The sequence below is a fragment of the Arvicanthis niloticus genome, chromosome 9 (genome assembly GCF_011762505.2).
Source record: "Arvicanthis niloticus isolate mArvNil1 chromosome 9, mArvNil1.pat.X, whole genome shotgun sequence".
Lineage (NCBI taxonomy): Eukaryota > Metazoa > Chordata > Mammalia > Rodentia > Muridae > Arvicanthis > Arvicanthis niloticus.
In genome coordinates, this window is record NC_047666.1 from 57,919,733 (window position 1) to 57,942,731 (window position 22,999).

A 22,999-nucleotide genomic window follows, 5' to 3' on the forward strand; every position below is an offset into this window, starting at 1 on the left:
TGTACAGCAGCAAGAGAATGGACGAGGGTTCAGATGCTACCCCATTCTATCCTTTTTTCCTATATTTATATATTTATTGCTTTTATTTGTATATCAGTTTCTATTTACTGTGATCTAACTTCATTTTGTAAGATAACTTTTCAAGAGTCACTTTAAATTTCATTTCTTCTTCAGAATATAATTCTCATAAATTGCCATAAAATCAAACTTTTAACCTCATTGGGATTAAGTGTTTTTATTTTTCAAAACATTTATAAATGCCTGTACCATGCCATATGCTATGCAATGAACAGGTAAATATAAACAAGTATTTGAAAAGTTGAACTCTAAGACAATGACTTTTTAAAAATTACTTAGATTATCCTTCATGTTTTTGTCAATTTTGATGTCAAAATCCAATGGAATAGTATTCAGAGGTACAACTTTTATCATATGGTTAGGTCATGAATGTGAAAACTGTAACTTAATAAAAAGAATCTTTCACTAGGTAAGGACAATGTGAAAAGGCATTCTGTATGAGGGATGGGTCTCAAGTAAATACTAAAACTGCAGTCACCTTTATTTTGCACATTACAGCTTCCAGAACTGAAAGATAAACTACAGAAAATAAATAAGCCTGCTATTTATAAACCCACTCAGTTTATGGTACTTCTATTATAGCTGCTCTTTATCCGTCTCCAGGAATAAAATCAAGCAGTTTGACAATAAAAGGAGAAAAAAAATGCAGAACTAAGGAAGAACAAAAGCTGCTGAATATTATATAATGAAGTATTATTTAACTACTGATACATGTCAGCATGTGAATGAACATTGGAAACACTATGCTAAGTTGAATAAAACGAGATTATTAATTATTAAATGTCCCAAAAAAGGCAAATCAAATTCAGTTTGGTGGGTAGAAAAAAAGAGATATTAAATATGGGATTCTTTTGAAGAATGATGAAAAAGTCCTGGAATCAGTAGTGATGGAACAGAAACCACCAAACTATATACTTTAGCTTCTACATGTATTCATATTTGCTCACTTAAAAAAAAAAAATCTAGGGGGCTGGAGAGATGGCTCAGAGGTTAAGAGCACTGACTGCTCTTCCAGAGGCCCTGAGTTCAACTCCCAGCAACCACATGGTGGCTCACAACCATCTATAATGTATACAATTCCCCTTTCTTGTATGTTTAAAGGCTACACTGTACTCAGATACACAAAACAAATAAATATATCCTTAAAAAATACCTATTCAACGACTGAGTGCTATAATAACAAAGAAATAGTTATACTAGTCTGAATACTATCAACAGAAAAGGCTTACTTTAAAAGAATTTTATTCTTTTTTTTTTTAAAGTTATTTTATTTACATTTCAAGTGTTGTCCCCCTTCCTTGTTTCCCCTCCACAACCCACCCCCATCCCATCCTCCTCCCCTTTGTCTCTAAGAGGGTGCTCCTCCACCAATCCACCCACTCCCACCTCACTGCACTAGCATCCTCCTACGGTGGGGCATCAAGCCTCCACAGGACCAAGGGCCTCCCTTTTTAAATGACCTGAAGTTTATAACTAGTAAATGCTTTCTTCTTCATTTCTTGTGAGCCAATTCTTTTAAGACTATCCAACTGAATTAAGACTGTAAAGACAAAGTCATCACCTGAATTAGAATAAAAGCTAAGTGTACTTGTGTGTTAGGTCTTCTCTTGATCAAGAGTATAATTTGCTATGTCCAGACATTTCAAATGGAGTTGTGGTGTTTTCTTTATAACCCTGAACTTATTTAATACTTTGAAGAGTAGCCAGTGCTCTTAACTAAGCAGTATATCCATCTTTCCAGGCTCCCACTTTCTCTTTTTGTTTATATGTCCAGTTTTGTTCTTTGAGACAGAGTTTCTCTGCATAGCCCTGGCTACCCTTGAACTCACTATGTAGATCAAGCTGACCTCAAACTCAGAAATCTGCCTGCCTCTTCCTCCTGAATGTTCGAATTAAAGGCTGTGTTTGTCATTTTTGTATGCTACCCATTCTGTTTTATTAGGGTTTATTAACAGGCTCCTGGGTAAAGGACTATTTGCGAGAGTATGAGTTCCCTATCAGTGGTTACACTGCTGAAGAAAGTGTCTTGGCTTGCCCTAGTGACCATTAGCAGCCTATAGATAAGATGCTTAGGGAAGATGGGGCCTCCTAAAGCCCTCCCTGCTAGCTACCATTATCTGTCCACAAGTCTTCAGGAAGGAACACGTTGGTAAACATAACTGTAGTGAAACCAATAATGCTAATGCAAAGACATCAACATGCTCCAAAGACAATGTTCTACCTCCCTCTATTACTTCCTCCTGCTCTTAAATTCTTTCCATTTCCTTTTAGGTGATAGGTGATACATTTGTCAGGATTCCCTTGCTCTTATGACTATGACCAGTTAGCAATCTCTGCAATTGTCAACAGCCATTGTGGAAGTATACTTCTCTAAAATGGTCATTTATTTTCTTAACTGTTAAGTGTAAGAACTCAACTTTAAATTTAACAAAACAAAAGGCAAAAACCTCTTTAAATCCATCTAATGCAGTTTTTTTTCCTATGACTCCATACTTCCACACTCTCAGTTATTTCCCCGTTAGCTGATTACTTTGATGATCATTTCCCATTTTCCCTTCTCCCTATATAGCACATAGAGAGTTAGGCTCATAATCCTCCTGCCTCAGCTCCCTAAGTGCTAGTGTATACCACTAAAACAGAACTTCAATAGCCAATCTTTCAATCTTTCAATCTGTTTTTAGTTTGATTTGGTCCAATTTTAGTTCCCTATTCTAAAGACCAATCTTAAACATTCATTTCCCAAGGCTGGGGTCGTGAGCTGCATAAAAAGAAGAAAGCTACCGGGGTAGCAGCATTCATTTGTCTCTGCTTCCTGACATGGATGCTATATGAACAACTGCTTCAAGCTTGTGATACCATTAACTTCCTTGTCAAGAAGGACAGTACTCGAAATGTGAGACAAAATAAACCCTTCATGCCTTAAATTACTTTTGTCAGGCTTTTTTTTGGTCACTGTAACAAAACAAGTAACTAATACAAAAAATGGACTAACTAATTAATATGTTTGATGGAGGAAATTTCAAGCAATGTCAGTTACTGCTCACTGGTCTTATCCAAATCTACAGGGGTTTTTTGTTGTTGTTGTTTTGTTGTTTTTAAAGTAAAAAGGGAAAAGAAGGGGCATAAAGAAAAATATGTAAGTTTGGCAAAAAAAAAAAAAGAAAGAAAGAAAGAAAGAAAGAAGTTTTAGAGTTTGAAAGAGAATAAACAATGGCCAAGCACTATAATTGTTAAAGAAATTAGTACCATTAAAGTGTGCCCTAGAATTTGCATTGGGAGAATTCAAGGTGTCTTGGTGACAAAACTCCCAGGCTTGCAAAAATGCAATTAATTTGAGAAGAAAAGCCAAACTCAAAATGCTACTGAAGAGGCATTTGTGTGAAGGTATGGGACTACCTAAGTCCTTGAGGTTTTCCATCAAAAAACAAATATTCAGAGCATAAGAGCTGCTGGATTTGGTGCTTACTCTGCTGGGTTTCTGCTTTACTTTGTTCTAATATTAGCTTGCTATCTCCCATTTTCCCCTTTGTTATAAGAATGTTTGTCAAATTATGTATCTGGGATATTGTATTGTTGAAATAAAATATGTTTTGCGTGTCATGTGTCTGTGTTGTGTGTGTATACATAAGATATAACATGCACATAGAGGTCAGAGGAGAACTCACCTGACTTGGTTCTCTCTCCTTCCACCAAATGGATCTGGGAAATTGAACTCATCCTCAGGCTTACTGGCTGGTACCTTTATCTACTAATCCATGCATGCCCCAGACCTTTCTTTTTGATAGTGTAGGAGCCTGAGTCTCCCAAACCCACCCCCAACCCCAAGGGTTTCTCTGTGTAACTCTGGCTGTCCTAGAACTCACAGAGATACATACCTGCCTCTGTATCTTGAATGATGGGAATAAAGGTGTATGCTACTACTGCCTGGCTAAGAGTTGAACTTTTAAAAATACTGTTGTAACTGTTAAAGATGAGGGGCTTTTGAAGTTGGACTGAATGTACTTTGCATTCAGTATAGCTATGAACATATGGGAACAGGGTGAGGACTTGTGATGGTGTAGCTGGTATATAGTTAATATTCCTACACTGTCCTGCTGTGTGAACTCTCATCTTACAGAAGTGTATTTACTTTCCTGAGAGGAAGACTCTGCCTGTAGCAGGCTACAAGTATTCTCCCAGCTCCTCAGCAATTCAGCTAAGCACACTCAAAGGCATTATGCAAACAGCCCCCATTTGGTCATGAGACTTTCTGTATCCTGAGCATTCCAGATGATAGTGATAAGAAATGCTCACTGTTTCTCTATCCCTGCTTGAGCTCATTGTGAGTTATCTGGAATAAGAGCTGCATAGAAATGCCAGTAAGGGTACTTTTTGAGCAGCATTGCCTAAAGTACCTTGGTTCTGTAGAATCTCATACTCAATTCATTGTCAACAGTCACTGGCAGGTTGTGATACTGTCAACTTGACAGGATCTGGAATAACCCTGGAGACAATCAAACCTCTGAGGGATTATATTAAGTGAACAGAACTGGGAAGGCCTACTCTAAATATGGGTGATACCACTTCCTGGGATGCGATTCTAGACTGAATACAAAGGAGAAAACAAGTTTAGCACCAGCATTAATCTAGATGTAAACATAAACAACTGCTTTAAAAACCCTGCCATGATGGGCTGTCCTCTTGAACTGTGAGCCAAAATAAACCTTTCCTTGCTTAAATTGCTTTTGTTGGGTACTTTAGTAACAGCAACAAGACAAGTAACTTGTACAATAGCCTTACTAGGAAATAGGATTATTACAGAGGTTAAATTCAGCAAGGTAGTTAAGATGAGTTCATTGGAACAAAGGAAATTATATGGCCTTGAAATTTAAAATCATTTTACCAAGTGTTAATAAAACTGCTTAGTTTCAGAGGGCTGCAACAGCAAAGTATTACAAGTTGCATGAGACCTTTATTTTTTCAAGGTTCTATAGGCCAGAACCTACAGTTTACTTGAGGGAGTACAGGTTCTTTAGAAAGGCAAACCCATCAGAACAGTAGAAGATAGCTCACCAGAATCCATAAAAGTCAGGAGAATATTAGCTAATGTTTAATTATCTGCCAATCAATATTATTATATCCACCAAAATTACCTTTTAAAACTGAAGGAAAAGACTGGAGAGATGGTTGGTTCAGTTGGTAAATGTTATGCAAGCATGAGAACTGAGTTTGGAGTATCCATGTAAAGAAGTTGTACCTGGTGTGTGTTTGGGAGGTGGTGGGTAGGGAAAGAGCAGGCACATTTGTAGAGTTTGCTGGTCAGTTAGTAGAGCCAAACTGGCAAGTTCAGAGAGAGATAATCTCAAAAATAAACAAAAGAAGTCCCAATGTCTGTTATGGCTGGAGAGAAAGCACAGCAATCCTGAGAACTACTGCTTTTCTTGAGGGTTTGGCTCTCAGCAACCTTATCACACGGTTCACAAACACCTCTAACTCTAGGTTTGGGAGATCTGACACCTGGCCATGGTACATACCCATATATATGCACAATATATACACAAGACATACTTGCACATAAATATAAAATGAATCTTTTTAAAAAAACACAATGAGATGGAGAACGATAGAGGAATATACTAGATGCTGGCCTCCGGCCTTCACACACACACAAATTCAAATGAGGAGAAATTTGGCCAGCGAGATGGTTTAGCAAGTAAATGTGATTGCTATATAAACCTGATAACCTGAATTTTGATCCCTAGAATCTATGGTAGAAGGACCAACCCCCAAAAGTTATCCTCTGATCTCCACATATATGTTGCTACATGTGTACCCACACTCACACAGGCATGGTGTTATGTTATGCTTTTTCTCTACTGCTCTGAACAAAATCAACCTGGGGGTAAAGGGTTAATTTGCTTTCATATTTCTACACCACAACCCATTACCAATCAAAGTCAGGGCGGGATCTTAAGGTAGGAACCTGGAGACAAAAGTTAAAACAGAGATCATGGAAGAAGACTGCTTGCTGGCTTGCTCCCATGGCACTTTCATACTTTCTTTTTTTTTTTTTTTTTTTTTTAATTAATTTATTTATTTTATGTAAGTACACTGTAGCTGTCTTCAGTCACCCATATGAGGGCATCAGATCTCATTATGGATGGTTGTGAGCCACCATGTGGTTGCTGGGATTTGAACTCATGACCTCTGGAAGAACAGTCAGTGCTCTTAACCACTGAGCCATCTCACCAGCCCCACTTTCATACTTTCTTAAACCATCCCAGGACAACCTGCCTGGGATGGATGGTACCACAAACAATGTGCTGAGGCCTCCCAAAAAAAGTGCCACAACAGATTTGCCTATAGGCCAATCTGATAGAGAAAATTCCTCAATAGAGTTTCATCTTCCCAGATAGGTGTCAAATTAATGAAAACTAACCACTCCACACTCTAAAGATTTTTTAAATGAAGAATTGTTCTGATAAATTAGTTGATGACCATTAATCAAGCACTCCAGAAATACTCAGTAACATCTAAATTGAAGGAGGAAATTAGAACATACTTTTCAACAATAATTCTAAATATAAATGGTCCTAACTTTCTGAATATATCAAAATAAGAATAGTTTTAAACAAGACTCAACTGCTTTCTATCTGTGAAAACTCACCAACTGGCAAAGGCCCAAAGCAAAAGAACAGAAAATGATATTTCTAAGCAAACAGAATAAGATAACAAATAAGAGTAACTAAACTCCTAAATGACAAAGGAGGTTTCAAGGCAAAATTAGAAATGAATAAAGGCTGCTATATATTAATAGACAATCAAGAAGATCCCAGCACTCAGGAGGCAGAAGCAGGGAGCTCCCTTTGAGTTTGAGGCCAGCCTGGTCTACATAGTAAGTTCCTGGCCAGCAAAGGCACAGTGAGACCTTGTCTTAAACTTGAAATAAATAAATGCATAAATGAAAATACAATGAAAGTTAGGGCATAATAGTGTGTCCTTATGTGGCAGTAAGAATACAGGTAAATCCCTGATGTTGGCTGACCAGCCTGTCTGGCCTACTTGGCAAGTTCCAGGTCAGTGAATGACCCTGTCTTAAAAATATGATGGGTGGTACTTGAGGACTAACTAGTACCCTTGACTGACTTCTGGCCTCCTCTTCCCTAACCCCTCCTCTAGCCCAATGATGAACTATAATCTTTTCTAAAATTTCAAGCTCTTAGAAAAATAACAAGTCAAACTCGGAATTAATACACAGAAAAAAAAAAAAAAAAAAAAAAACAGTAAGAATCACAGTGGAAAAAAAATTTTTAAGGCTAGATAATAAGTCCTGGCAACAATACAAAATGAACAGAACCCTCTCAATGGTGATATGGTCAAAACTGAGCTGGGTAGAGGTGGTACATGCCTTTAATCCCAGCAATAGGGAGGAAGAAACAGGCAGATCTCTTGAGTTTGAAGCCTGCCTGGTCTACAAAGTGAGTTCTAGAACAGCCAGGCTACACAGAGAAACACTGTCTTGGTTTAAATTAAAAAAAAAAAAAAAAAAAAGGTAAAATGATACAGTCACATGGAAAACAAGTGAATTAAATGGTTGCGTAATTGGTATCTTCCTACATAAAGACCAGAAATTAAATAACAGATGTTCAATCAAATTCTTATACATGAACATTCATGGCAGATTTATTCAAAGTTCCCCCAAAAGGCTAAAACCGACTAAATGTCCACCAAAACATAAATGCTAAACAAACTACATTGTATACACACAATTAAATATCATCTCTAAAGATAAAGAAAGGTATACCTAAGTGGTAGGTCACCTCCCTATTATGTACAAAGCTCAGAGGGGTTCCATTTATGAACACATCATGATCCTCAAAAAGAAATGAGAATAACTTACTCTATGATACTTAAAAAAATACCGAAAGAAACTAGTCGCAAAAGATCATACATGATTTCCTATATATAAACTATCCAGGAAGGTCTATACATATAGATTAACTCATGCTTTTATTATGCAAAAACAATTCCTTATTAAGTCTCTTGACCTGGTGCACACACAAATACATACATACATACATACATACATACATATGGATAAATATATATACATACACATACATATATAAAATATTAATCAATACATCAAACTTTCTAAGAAAATCTATTGCAAGTGACCTTTAAAGACTACCAAAAGCCTATCACTTGATTACATAATAGTTTGTCATGTTTACTAATTTATTGAAAAGCTTTTGGAATTAAGTAGTAACAGCTTAAAACAAGAAATTTTGTACAAATAATTTATTCAAAGAAATCAGTTTAACTTCACTAAACTTAAATAAGCTAATTGCTACTAGTAGTCTCTCAATCTTGAGCAACTAGAGAGATGACTCCACTGTTAAGAGCACTTGTTGTTCTAAAGAACCTGGTTTTGATTCCATCACCTACATATTTGGTTCTTAACTATCTTTAACTGCAGTTTCAGGGAATTAGAGCCTGCTACTGATATCCTTAGGCACAAGACATGCACATGGTACAAACACATACATGCAGATAAAAACACTCATACTCAAAGAATTGTTAAAAAAAAAAAATTTAAAGAATCTATTAAGATTGAAGACCTTTCAAGGATAATCTTACATGCTATATACAATAAATCTATTTTAAATTTTTTCAAATGCATTTTCCCATTATATAATTTCAGTACATTTGCTCTTCCTAACAACCTTAGAAATTCTAGCCACCATTAATATCACTATCACATTCATATGAGTAAATTAAGGTTCATAAGTGATTTTCTTACAAGTATTTTTTTATAAAATGTTGATTTCTATATTCAATTGGGAAAAACAACAATACTTTGGCCTATTTTTTCCTCCAAATTGAATAATATCTTGGCTTTTACTTTTTTGCCTTACTGTTTGTTTGTTTTCAAGGCAGAGTCTCACTCTGTTGATCAGGCTGGCCTGAAACGAACAGATTCACCTGTCTCTGCTGTAAAAGAGCTATGATTGAAGTCTTGCACTACTTTAATTAAATAAAAATCAGGTTGCTTTGGTATATAGTCATACATTTCAGTCAACAAGAATGAGTGTATGACTGGATCACAATAATGAAACTTACTTCATCAGCTTCTCAATTTTTATCTATCATCTATGTTAAACATGAATCTTGTATTTGTGGTGGTTTGAATAAGAATGGACCTTTTAGGTGCAAATGTTTGAATGCTTTGGTTCCCAGTTAGTGGAATTGTTTGGGAAGAATTAAGAAATGTGGCCTTGCCGGGCGGTGGTGGCACATGCCTTTAATCCCAGCACTTGGGAGGCAGACGCAGGCGGATTTCTGAGTTCGAGGCCAGCCTGGTCTACAGAGTGAGTTCCAGGACAGCCAGGGCTATACAGAGAAATCCTGTCTCAAAAAACAAAAAAGAAGAAGGAAGAAGAAGGAAGAAGGAGGAAGAAGGAGGAAGGAAGAAGGAGGAAGGAAGAAGGAGGAAGGAAGAAGGAAGAAGGAGGGAAGGAAGAAGGAAGAAGGAGGAAGGAAGAAGAAGAAGGAAGAAGAAAGAAGGAAGAAGAAAGAAGGAAGAAGAAGGAAGAAGAAGAAAGAAGAAAGAAGAAGAAGAAAGAAGAAGAAGAAGGAAGAAGAAGGAAGAAGGAAGAAAGAAGGAAGAAAGAAGGAAGGAAGAAGAAAGAAGGAAGAAAGAAGGAAGAAAGAAGGAAGAAAGAAGGAGAAAGAAGAAGAAGAAAGAAGAAAGAAGAAGAAAGAAGAAAGAAGAAGAAGAAGAAGAAGAGAAGGAAGGAAGGAAGGAGGCCTTGATGGAGGAGGTCACTGGAAGCAGGCTTTTCGGTGTGCCTCTCCATGTCTCTTTTTTGTGACTCTAGATGTGAGCTCTCACCTTTTCCTTTTGCCTTGTTCATGGTGTTTGTCACAGTAACAGAAAAAAAAGTAACTAAGATACTGCTTTAAGAGTAACCCCTGGCCAGGCGGTGGTGGCACATGCCTTAAATCCCAGCACTTGGGAGGCAGAGGCAGGCGGATTTCTGAGTTCGAGGCCAGCCTGGTCTACCAAGTGAGTTCCAGGACAGCCAAGGCTATACAGAGAAACCCTGTCCCAAAAAACAAAAACAAAAACAAAAGAGTAATCCCTTTTCTACACATGTGAAGACAAATAAGCTCCATATAAGTTGCAACTTTTTTACTTGGTATATTCTTAAGACAATAATATATTTTGTTTGGTGACAGCTGATAATTCATATGCAAGTCATGTATAGATAGATAAAAATCTGTTAAGTGAAAGGATACTAAATAAAATTAACCAAGGACTAATAACTTACAGTCTCAATAAATTAAGTCATAAGAATATGTTCCTTTGGGGGCTGGAGAAATAGCTCAGCAGTTAAGAGCACTGACTGCTTGTCTAGAAGTCCTGAGTTCAATTCCCACCAACCATATGGTGGTTCACAACCATCTGTAATGGGATGCAATACCCTCCTGTGATGGGTCTAAGGGGAGCAAACGTGTACTCACATGCATTAAATAAATAAATCTTAAAAGAAGAAGAATGTGTCTTTTATACCTACATATGCATAAAATTACAAATAATAAAATGATTATATAATAGTTTATTAACACTAAACAGGAATTCTGAAGACTTGGTATTACTTTCCAAGAAGCACAGCATTCCACATATACTATTTCAAGGCTTTGTCATCCTTTAAAGGTCACCTTTCAGGTTACACACCCCAGAATACTGTTTATATTTCACAGAAACAAACAGACCTACTACTAGTATTAAACTGAGGTAAGAAATCTGTAAGGGAGTGAGGACATTTTGCTTTTTTAACAGAGAACAAAATAAATATCAATAGATGATTTAAGAGAACACAGCAATACCTAACTTCAACAGGAAAGTGAACCTGATATTTTGTCTCCTAAACCCACCATGATATCTAACAATCTCTCTTAAAAAGGGAAAAACAAACCAACACCTAAAGCCAAAACCTTTTCCTTTATGCTCATCATGCTTCAGATCCCACTGAAACTAGATATTTCTATATTAATTATCTATCATAGTTTCACTGCCATAATACCAATCTTCTTAATGCTTTTAGAAGTCTACAACTGAACTCCCCTTTTAAACAATAATAAATAGCAAGACAACACCATGTATCATAATTAAGAATTTAGATATTAAAATGCAGTTTCAAACAAAATGCACCTCAAGGTAAAGGTTTAAGTGAAGGCAAGTAAGGTAGATAAACTGATAGCTTATCTTTGCTCTCATTGCACATAGCTCAGCAAACTCACATTCTAACAGCTTTGGCTTTCTCTTGTAGTGCCCTTTTGCATAAGTAGATGTTATCCAGCTTGATTTTATTAGATATGACTCAATGTCATCATCAATTAGGTGAGGACTTACACTGGTCACGCGACGGTAGATCTGCGCAGCATTTTGGCACTCTGAGTATGGATATTCAGACGTAGCCATCTCAAGCATGCACATCCCAAAAGCATAAACATCAACGGATTCATCATATTTCTCCTCATACATCTCAGGAGCCATGAACTCTGGGGTACCTTAAATTAAAAGAATGATTCAGACTCAATATGGCCAATAACTGTAGATCTTCCTTACCAGAGGGTTCAAGAAGCCAAGAGTGTTTGACCTGTCAGAGCCAAAAAAAAAAAAAAAAAAAAAAAAAAAAAAGGAAGGGAATAAAACAGAAAGGGAAAAAGAAGACGGAAAGCTTCTTAGCCTGCTCCATCAAATATCCTATAGAAGATTTTCTACTGTAAGGCCTTTAAAAACACATTGAACATAGTCAAGTACATGATTACTTATACTGTTGTGTACCCATTATTAACATGGAACTTTGACTAAGAGATACATTAGTATTATTCATAATGAAAACAAATAGAAGGGAAGGGTAATAAAATATAAATAAAGACCTAGCAGGGAACAAAATGGATACGTACATACTATAACTATAAGATAGTAATGAAAAAAAGAACACTCCTTTCCTTTCTGCTGGGTGCCAGCTGCTTGCTGTCGAACTGGGCAAGTTCATGAAACCCAGGAAGTTGGTGCTGGTCCTGGCTGGATGCTACTCCAGATGCATGCAAAGCCGTCATTGTAAAGAACACTGATGATGGCACCTCAGACTACCTTTACAGCCATGCCCTGGTGGCTGAAATTGATCACTATCCCCAAAAAGTGACAGCTGCCATGGGCAAGAAGAAAATCCCCAAGCTATCCAAGATCAAATCCTTTGTGAAAGTTCGGAACCATAACCACCTCATGCCCACGAGGTACTCTGTGGATATCCCCTTAGACAAAACTGTGGTCAGCAAGGATGTGTTCAGGGACCCAGCTTTGAAATGCAAGGCCAGGCAAGAGGCCAAGGTCAAGTTTGAGGAGTGATACAAGACAGGGAAAAACAAATGGTTTTTCCAGAAGCTTAGCTTTTAGGTATATTTTTGTTTTCATTATTAAAATTTTTTTTTTTAAAAAAAAATACTTGTCTGCCCTCTACTGTTCGGCAGTTTGTGTATTTTCCCTTTTTGGGGTGGAGAGTGAAGTAGAAGAAGGGGTCAGACAAGGTTTCTCTGTTATAGCCTTGATTGTCCTAGAACTCACTCTGTAGACCAGTCTGGCCTCAAACTCAGAGACCCACCTGCCTCTGCCTCCTGAGTACTGGGATTAAAGGCATTTGGTGGTGGGACAGTTGTTAGAAGAGTATTCACAACTACTCTCTTGCCATTGTACTTTTTTTAAGGAAGACTTGCAGAAAAAACAAAACAAAAAACCCCTCTGTATTCAATGTTTTTTTTAAGATAACAAAATGTAATCATCTGTAAAGGCGACTCACCAGTGCCTTTTCTTCATAATTACCTTCTCACCTACAGTACACAAATAAGCCTAGTACAGATATAGGAGATATAGTGAGGGGCATACTACTGGTAAAAAACAAATATGCATATACATATAGAACTCAAATACGGACTAATTTGTAAGCCATATATATATATATATATATATATATATATATATATATATATGTATGTATGTATATATATGGCTTACAAATCGTGTAGTATCTGGTACTACACGATTAGATTTTATAATGGTTTATAAACTTAACTTCAGTTCCAAGAATAAGTATGTATAGTATGATTTTATAGACAAAGGGGGAAAAACCTGTTGGACCCATGATTTTAAGATGTCACAGATAATTAAATGCTTCCTATGAAGAAACCAAAATGGCAATTTAGCTTCAAATGTATTTTTCCTATTAATGTATTATATGAATACATATAAACAGCATTAGAAATCCTAACTACACAATATTCCAATGAGAACATTGTTTTTGTTTTGGTCTTTAAATAAAGAAATACAAATGACTGGTGTGCTATGATGTTCTCATCGGTACTTAGGATTCTGGCTCATCTATTAATGAATGGGCTTTTAATACTATAACCTATTAGAGAGCAGAATAGAATGTGAACTGCAAATTTTTAAGTTTCAGAGAGCTAAACCTTATCAAACAGCCATTATTTTTTTTCCCAATTGTGACTCAAAAACTCTGAAAAGTCACTCATTCTTTGGACTACTTAATGATTCCCAATAGAGTTAATTTTGCTCTACCGAGAGCCATGTCTGGAAACACTTTGGTGAGAACAATTAGTAGTAAAAAAGACTAGTATAGTGTGGTAGAACTCAGAATTGCTATGAAATAATTCTACAATATGTCTACACAACTGTCTAGAGCCAGACATCCAGAGGACTAAGGCTGGGAAACCTAATTTAGATATATCATTCATTCCAAAAGGTGGGAGTAAAGGAAAGCTGGTGAGACTAGCCTTTCACTGTACCTTCCCATATATTCTAATTTTCAAATCAAGTTTTTACAGACAGGTATTCTTGAACATATACCCAGTGGACATTTCTGAAGCTGAACTACATATAAATTCCATTTTTTGATGAAAAAAGCAACATATTGCTCTTACTGTATAAATAAAATATAAAATATTAAGTATTAGCAGGATGACTCAGTAAGAACAAGATATTGTATCAATGAAGTTCACCTTACTTCTTCAATATAACTTTATAAAAATATCAATAATCTTCAAAAGAATTTTAGAAGCTTAATATTTAAAAAATCCCTCATTTCATATTTAAATAGACTTGATCACTAGGTTCAAACTGTGAATTCCTAAAGGTTTATTTTCATGTCAGAAAAGATATGATAGGGTCAAGTTTCTAAAGAAAAGCTATGTCAAAAGGCCAAACTGGCTCCAAAAGCACACTGGAAACATACCTATCACACTCTTGGCAAAAGAAGCCCGCTTTAGAGTTGCCAGACCAAGGTCTCCAATTTTGACTGAGCCAGTAGGACCAGTGATAAAGATGTTGTCACATTTAAGATCCCGGTGAATAATTGGTGGAGTTCGTGTGTGGAGAAACTGAAGTCCTTTAAGGATTTGCCGACACCAGCTTCTTAAAACTTTGATTTTCATCACTTTAAACCTTTTTAAGTACCTGGAAAAAGCAAAGTAAACCAAACAGGTTATCAATGATACGAGGTTCTGCTTTGAAGAATTCCATTAAATTCTGACATACCAAAGATAGGAATATCAAATTTGGAATACTGAACCTCAGTATAAGTTTAAGGGACTAAGATAAATTTAAAATGAAATTCTATCAAAAAACAAGAAAAATGAGCTTAAAAGAACACTTTATATATACACATATATTTTCACATGCATATGGGTGGGGAAAGTACATGCACCTGTCCATGTATGGAAGTCAGAAGAGACTGTGAAATACTCTAGAAATACTCTAGAGCTGAAATTACAGGTTGCTTGATAACAAACCCCATGACTCAAAGAGATAACGGACTCCCTTAAGTGTTCTTTGACCTCCATATGCATGTTATGATATGTGTATGTGCAGACACAATTCAGTAAATGTAAATGGAACAATTTTGGGGCATGGTTCAACAACAGTTCTATGACTGCAATGCAGTGCTGATAAGTAAAGAAAGGGGATGGGGTAAAGAGATGCTTCAGTGTTTAAGAACACTTGTGGTTTTCCAGAAGAACTAAGTTCATTTCCCAGCATTCATGCCAGGTGGCTCATAACTACCTTTAATTCCAGCTCCAGGGACTCCAACACCCTGTTCTGGCTTCTCTGGGCACCTGCATATGGCACCTGCATGTGCACACACACATTTAAAAAAAAAAATCAAAAAGGAGAAGAGTACGTGGCCTGCTGCACACTACTAATGACTTAAGTTTGATTTCTGGAATTCATGGTGAAAGAAAAGAAATGAATTCTGGATTTAGTCTTTCTACCTCTATACTTGTGCCACAGCACATGTCTGGACTAGCACATACATATTATTCTCATTCATATTCTATTTATTCTCATAGTTTCTCACCTCTCCACCTGCCTACCTCCCCCCCCCCATAATAATAAAATACACTTTTAAAAAGGAAAGAAAGAGACCAGCTTAACAAAAGGGAAACCACGCCCTCATGCCCACTACAAGAAATCTAGGCGACTAACTACCTAGGGCTAATGAAGTTGTGGACCTTCTACAACTGCCACTTTACTATACCAACATAATCCCTAACTACATTTTAAATATTTGTTCTTTTAACCAGAGATAATTGCAGTTTTTACCCTAAAATGAGGAAAGATCTCTTAGTAGCAGATGGAGACCATTACAGCACAGCTGCTCAAAATGCAGAGTTGTAGAGCCCAGATATAAGTTGTAGGGTAGTGGGCTGTGAGAAGCAGCTGGGTGTTTGGTTGAGCATGAGTTTCGAACCCCGGAACCTTTATCTGATGGCAAAGTTCAGCTCTGCTCCCAGGCCCTGGTTCTCTTCACTTAGCTTCAGTCCTCCAACAACCCCTCCCACAGAGAGGTTTATGACCATCAGTCCCTCAGGCTCTCCCACATGCAGATCAAGTATCTCCAAGCTCTCAGGTCAAGCCAATAGACATTATCTGCTGCCAGACCCTAACCCACCCCAAAACTGTATATAAGGGCTCTATTTAGGGGAAGTAGAGTGCGCTCAAGAATCATCCTGGTGTCCAAGAGTTTCTGTCACAAGAGCTGTAACACTTGGGAAGAGCTCTGCTCTCCCGGAACCTGCCTGGGACACCGAACTGCCTCCTTGCCAGCTAGCCGGCTCAGCGTGGAGAGACAGGTACAGCACTTGAGAGAGACCAGTCAGCGGCAGTGGCAGTGAGTGGGCAGAGTCAGCAGCGGGGGCAGGCAATCTCCCCTCCTGCTCACACTGTGTCCTTTGGCCTCGACCTTCAGAATCAGGCAGGCCAGAGACCTACAGACAGTGGAGACCGAAGGCCGGAGGCAGCACAGAGACAGTAGTGAGCCCTCCCTACTCTCAACCTGTCTCCAGTCGGGAGATCATCGTGGGACACCCTCCAGAACAAGGGACCCACAATAACTGATACATCTATAATACAGTGCCTGGACCTAATAAGGCTCGAGCATCACTGTGAAAGAAGGGGCAGAGGGGGCAGAAAAAATTTAAGAGCCCAGGGGGCAGGAGGTTTGCTAAGATTGTGTTTTCTAGAAATATCAAAAGCTTCACCCACAGTCTAACATATCTGCTTAAACATCACCTGAACAAAGACAACATCAATAGACATGCTAACATGGAAGGGACAAAATATAACCCTTGACAAAGACCTATAAGCAACTAAGGACTGTTGAGAGTGGGAAAATTAGTCTTTCCCTGGAAAAAAGCACACCAATAGGGTTCATCAACTACAAAATGGTCAGCCCTGAAAATATATACTGCAAGTAATATTATATAGACTGAGTAGGTACTTATATACTTAGGAATATGTATATATACACACATCCATAACAATTGATAAACTGGAGAAGGGAAATGAATCTGAAAGAGAGCCAAGGGGAGCAGGTACTATGGAGGGCTAAGAGGAAAGAAAGGGAGTAAAGAGATGATATACTTATATTATAACCTCAAAAAATAAAATATTTAAGAAGGGAAGGGAGAAATTCCAGAAAGTAGTCAAAGAAAAAGAGTCCTCAGTTCTATATATTTTTTGTCCCAAGTCTCTAGGTAACTGATGAAATATGTACACATACAACAGAATCCACAAAGTGATTAACAGGAAAAGAATGGCACAAAAGTCTCTGACAATATCTACCACTGGAGAGAAGATACTGTTTGGGAATTGCACCCTGATGTGCATTTTATCTGTACATATGCAGGGTAAAGGAAGAAAAAAATTATCTATTTTCATATTATTATTTTTAAAGTATATGCAACTATTTATAGAAAAGAAAAATCTGCATTTGGGGAAAAAATCTGTATTTATATAAAATGTACATTTAACAAATATAAAAATCAATATAAAAACAAGTGTTAGCTAGGAAATGTGTTTTAAATGAATCTATATAATATTAGTGCTAAATTAGTGAAGAGGTGATATAAATAAAATCTTTATAGTAATCATTTTTTTGGAAATCCTACACCAGATCTGAATCTAAGAGTAAAATTAAAATTCTACATTTGGATGTAGCAATTACATAAGCCTAATAGCAAAGGCAAGTGGGTGCTTTGACCACATGTGCACCAAGTGTGTGCCTAGTGTCCACGTTGGTCAGAAGTGGGGAGTCTGAGATCTCAAGACTAGAGTTAAAGACAGTTGTAAACCTGTGGGGTCTTTTTGTTGTTGTTGTTTTTGGTTTTTGTTTTTTTCGAGACAGGGTTTCTCTGTGTAGCCCTGGCTGTCCTCGAACTCACTCTATAGACCAGGCTGGCCTTGAACTCAGAAATCCACCTGTCTCTGCCTCCCAGGTACTGGGATTAAAGGCGTGCATCACCACTGCCCAGCCCCTAGGTCTTGAACTAGGGTTCTATACAAGAAAACCTCTTGAACAATCTTTCCAGCCCCCAATTACTTTTAATTTTCAAAACTTGATTTTAGGGAGAAGGGTGAATTTATATAATCAAGATATGCTGTTCTCTAAGAGTTAATAAAAATATTATTAAAAACAAAACCAGTTAACTAAAAACAAAAATGATCAGTACCGGGGTACCATAGACCCCTAACATTACAGCCTATTGCTATTGTTGGGTTACCCCCTAGAAATTGATGGCAAGCCCCTACTGCTGAGGATACCACATAGCTGACATGGAGGGGAAAAAAAAAAAAAATCAAGCTGGAAACTTCCTCCCTACTGATAAACTTTCATAGTACTTCAAGGTATCAATAGTCTCACCCAGCTTAGAATCCATGTGAGTTACAATAAGAACTGGCCTAGCAAGAAATGCCATTGATACAATATTGACAAAAATGTTATGGGAGTAAGCAACTACTACTTTATGACTGACTTTAAGACAGAACCCATGCCTGATACTACTATGCCTAGTAGTAAGTCATAAGCCTTAGGGGAAATAGCCCTACTACTATTATTCTGTGAAATAGACATAGTACTAGAGTGACTCCTAGTGGCTTACCATTATACTTGTATAGTACATCTCTCAAACCTCAGAAGCTTCTTTTGCAGGTAATGAATACAGAGACTAACAAGTAGTAAACATGTAGAGAGAATTAGAGCTTACAGACTGCTCATCCCTAAATGGGACATCTATGTCACAACTCTGTGGCTCAGGGATCATTGCTAAAGAGGGGGGTGAAAGATTATAAGAGCCAGAGGTAGTGGAAGACTGCTGTTAAACACTGTTTTCTATACATTAGAGAACTCTATACCTGGTACTATAACCCTGATCAAAAACTCATGGCCAGGAGGTCTTAGGATCTGAAGTGTGGTTCTCAACCTTCTTAATGCTGTGATCCTTTAGTATAGTTCCATCATGTTGTGGTGACTGCAACCATAAAATTATTTCATCGCCATTTTATAACTTTAATTTTGCTACTGCTATGAACTGTAATGTAAATGTCTGATATTTGACCCCTGTGGAGGTTGTCCCACAGGTTGAGAACCACTCACTGATAAGAACTTAGAACTGTTGGTGAGCAAAAGTGACATAGGAAACTGCCTTCAAAATGTTTAAATTTATACACATAGACAAATGCTTTGCTTAGCCTTAATTAAAGAAGGTTCTCTTTGTAATGAATGTACATACAGAGACTCATAGCTGCTCAAGTTAGTGAAAATAAGTGATAGCTGAATGTTCAACTCTGAGCAAAACCTTTCTAAATCTTAGGGAACTTGTGGAATTGGGACAGGAAACTATAAGATCCAAAGATAGTGATATCTATGGGGGATGGCAGGGAAGTGGTGGCACATGCCTTTAATCCCAGCACTGAAGAGGCAGAGGCAAATAGATACCTGAGGTCAGCCTGGTCTACAGAGTGAGTTCCAGGACAGCCAGGGCTACACAGAGAAACCCTGTCTCAAATAAATAAATAAATAAATAAATAAATAAATAAATAAATAAAATCCAACACCCAACAACAATAAAAAGTAACTATAGAATGCTATTTTCCAGGAATGACTCTACCATCCCAATAATCATCTCACAGAAGCTTGCATCTTTCTATATAAGATAGGGCCTGTCAACAGTCAATCATGGATAGGAAAACAGAGCTTCCCAGGGTCCTACATACACCACCACCCCAATCCCACCCTACTTAACTGCTGGTTATCAATAATCCCACCCTACATAACTTCTGGTTATGGGGGAGGAGATGTCACTTTCAATTTTGTACCCACTAGTAAGCCCACCAGGCTCCAACAGACAATTCCAAACTCATGTTCACACAGGTTAAACTCAACAAGTCATAAAACAAAAAGGCATGAATGTGGGGAAAAGACTTGTGAGGAGAAGGAACAGTGACAGGAATTGGGAAGACATTAGAGGGATGAAAGAATAATCAGAATATACAATATTCATATATGAAATTATCAAAGAACAATTTTGGGGGGTGGGGGAGACGATCTTATTAAGTGTCCCTAGCTGCTCTGGAATTAGATAAGAGACTGGACTCATGGAGACCTGCCTGTCTCTGCCTCCTGAGTACTGAGTACAAAGGAGGCCTAAGAGCAAATCATTAAAATTTCATAAGAGCCTGCTCCCGGTATTTTGTATTTTGTGCATGCTAGGTAAGAACCAATTAAGTTATACTCTAATATAGTTGTTGTTTCTTCTCTTTTTTTTTTCTTTCTTTCCTCCTCTTCTCCCTCTTCCTCCTCTTCTTCCTCTTCCTTCTCCTAAACAAATAAACTATACTGCATGGCGTGGTATCTGTAATTCTAGCACTCTGGAGGTAGAAGGGCAAGTATTGCTTCATTCTAAGCCCCGCTGGGGTTCCGTAGCAAGTTCCAGGTCAGCCAAGGCTACATAATAAGACTCTGTCTCCTATGGTGCTAACATTAAAGGTATGTATCATAATGCCCAGCTCTTATTGCATTTTTTAACATTTTCGTTACATTTTACATTTATTTGTTTCTTTGTTTAGGGTTTTTGAAGACAGGGCTTCTCTGTGTAATCTTGGCTCCTAGCACCCATAATAAACAGCCCACTACAGCCTGTAACTTCAGCTCTAAGAAATCTGTCACCCTCTTCCGCCCTGCAAAGACTGCCATACATATGGCATACATTCACAGATATACACATTTACACATGAATTTAAAAAAATCATGAAAACTTTTAGTAGGTTCATTAATTTCATGTATGTTTTTGCCTGTGTATCTATGTGTGCACCACATGCAAACTTGATGTCCACAGAAGTCATAAGGTGTCAGATCCCCTGGAACTGGAATTATAGATGTTTGTGAACTACCATGTGAGTGTTGGGAATCACACATAGGTCCTCTGCAAAAGCAACAAGAGCTCTTAACCACTGAGCTTTCACTCTAACTTCATAATCGTGACTTTAAAAACATACAAACACATAAATAAGCAAGCAAGACACAAGTAAAGCCATTATAATGTGCTCTTACATAGGCCTGACAGACTACTGACAAGCAACTAGGTATTGGTAACAGTGAAAAGAATTTAAAGATGTAGATAGACACACAACTTTCTTTAATCCACTCAAATATTTATCAAGTTTCAGACACTGTGCAACAAAGTCTAGAAGAAGCAAGTATATGAATAATAAGGAGTCTGAATGAGTATCATCATCATCATCATCAAGAGAAAGATGGAGAGATGATCTAGCAGTTAAAAGTGCTTGCAGAGGACCTGAGTTCAGCTTTCAGCATCCATGTCTAGTGGTTCACAACTACATGTTAACCTCATTTTAACCACTAGAGGGCAACCTTGGCGTTGATTTCTAATCAACTGCTCAATTTTAGAAATGCCGTTCAATGTGGCTTAAAATTAACTAGGTTTATTCAGCAACAAACTCATTTCAATAGTAATAGATAAATAAGCATATTATTTTACATACAAGAGGATTTTGTGAATAGGAAAAATAAATTGTATCATAGAGGTTGAAAGGAATATTTCTGGTATAGTAGGCTAAACAAAACAAGAGATTATCTGGAAAATATTGATTGACTTACGTCTTAAGTGTTCCAGATGTCATTAGTTCAGTCACCAAAACAATGCATTTTTTCCCTTTTACTGTTGATTCCCAGGAATCATAGAATCGAACAATGTTGGGATGTTGAAGACCCTTTAACATTTCAGCCTCTTCTTTGAATCTCTGCCTTTCAGATTTTGTTAACTTTCGATCCTAAAAGGCAAAAACAAAACAATGTGATTTAAAATGATAAAACACAAGTCACACAGCTATATTAGGATGCTAAATAAGCTGGTCATGATGGCACATGGTTGCAATCTCAGCACTCAGGTAGCCTCAATGAGGCAGTAAGACTAAGTTCAAAACTTGTCTAATAAAATGTGCTAATTATACATTAATAATAGCATTAAAATGAAACAGAAACACTACTAGTCATTTGCATGCCGTAAGAGTTTGAGAACAGACTACTACACATTTAAGGAAACTGAATTATAAAGTGATGCTTGAAATTATTTATCATTTTTCAATGTCTAAAATATAATCTCATTCTGTAAGATACAGTTAACTTGTCACTTCCAAGATAAGTCAGTAATTGTTAGAAACAGGCAACTAATGTCACAAAATAGTTATAGGTCTTTGAAGGCTAAGACTTAATTATCGAGGCTATTCAGAAAAAAACATGTCTTGAAAAAAAACAACATAAAAGATTAAATAAATATAGTTACATCTTTGTACTAATTTGAACTTTCTATGAATATGCTGTATAATCTAACAAAATTGTTGTCATAATCAAGCAATCTAGTAAGTATGTTTTCATCATGTGTTAAGTTCTTGGTGCCTTTACAGGTGCTAATTTACTTCCTATCTGAAATGAAGAATGGGAAAAGGATCCAATTTGGTTTTATAGTTTAACAAAGTCCATATACACAATGTCTTGATTGTTCTGTTTATTAAAATGGAAACTATCTTTAGTCACTCTCAGTATAGATATTTTAAAGTAGTATCCCCAGCAAACTAAAAGTGATTAATATTAAAATATTTTAGCAAAACCAAGTGATTTTGATATTATATACCTAATTTAAAGTCCTTTGTGTAACTAGAGTGGACCCTCATTCCTACTCCTTACCCTTGAATGAACACTATCCTAAATTTAGGTATAAAAGAATCATTGGGTTTTATACTCTGAAAAAAAAAATTGAACATTTAAAATTGCACAATTTTTATATTACCTACTAAGGAATCTTTAGGCACTTACTCATTTCTTGCTTCTCCAATAACACGAATAAGGTTGTGCTGTTTATCTTTTTGGGCTTGTATATATAACTATTTAACAGAACACTGGAGCTTTTGTTTTGTTTAGACAGGATCTCTCTACATAGCCCTGGCTGTTCTGGAACTAACTATATAGTCCAGACTGACCTTGAACTCAGAGATGTACTTGCC

The 22,999-nt window shown here is 37.0% G+C and overlaps 1 protein-coding gene and 1 pseudogene across 18 annotated transcripts in view; one reads left to right on the forward strand and one right to left on the reverse strand.

The window, feature by feature from the left end:
- The window catches only part of Wnk1 (WNK lysine deficient protein kinase 1), a 124,255-nt gene that overhangs the window by 68,862 nt on the left and 32,394 nt on the right, over nt 1–22,999 (reverse strand). For all 18 annotated transcript variants that reach the window (XM_034511988.2, XM_076940449.1, XM_076940447.1 and 15 more), the window contains exons 2-4: nt 21,597–21,769; nt 14,376–14,596; nt 11,477–11,634 (exon numbers count right to left, since the gene is read on the reverse strand). In XM_034511988.2, the coding sequence (XP_034367879.1) occupies nt 11,477–11,634; nt 14,376–14,596; nt 21,597–21,769 (552 nt within the window). The remainder of the gene's footprint in view (nt 1–11,476; nt 11,635–14,375; nt 14,597–21,596; nt 21,770–22,999) is intronic.
- LOC117715257 (large ribosomal subunit protein eL27 pseudogene) lies at nt 11,665–12,526 on the forward strand (annotated as a pseudogene).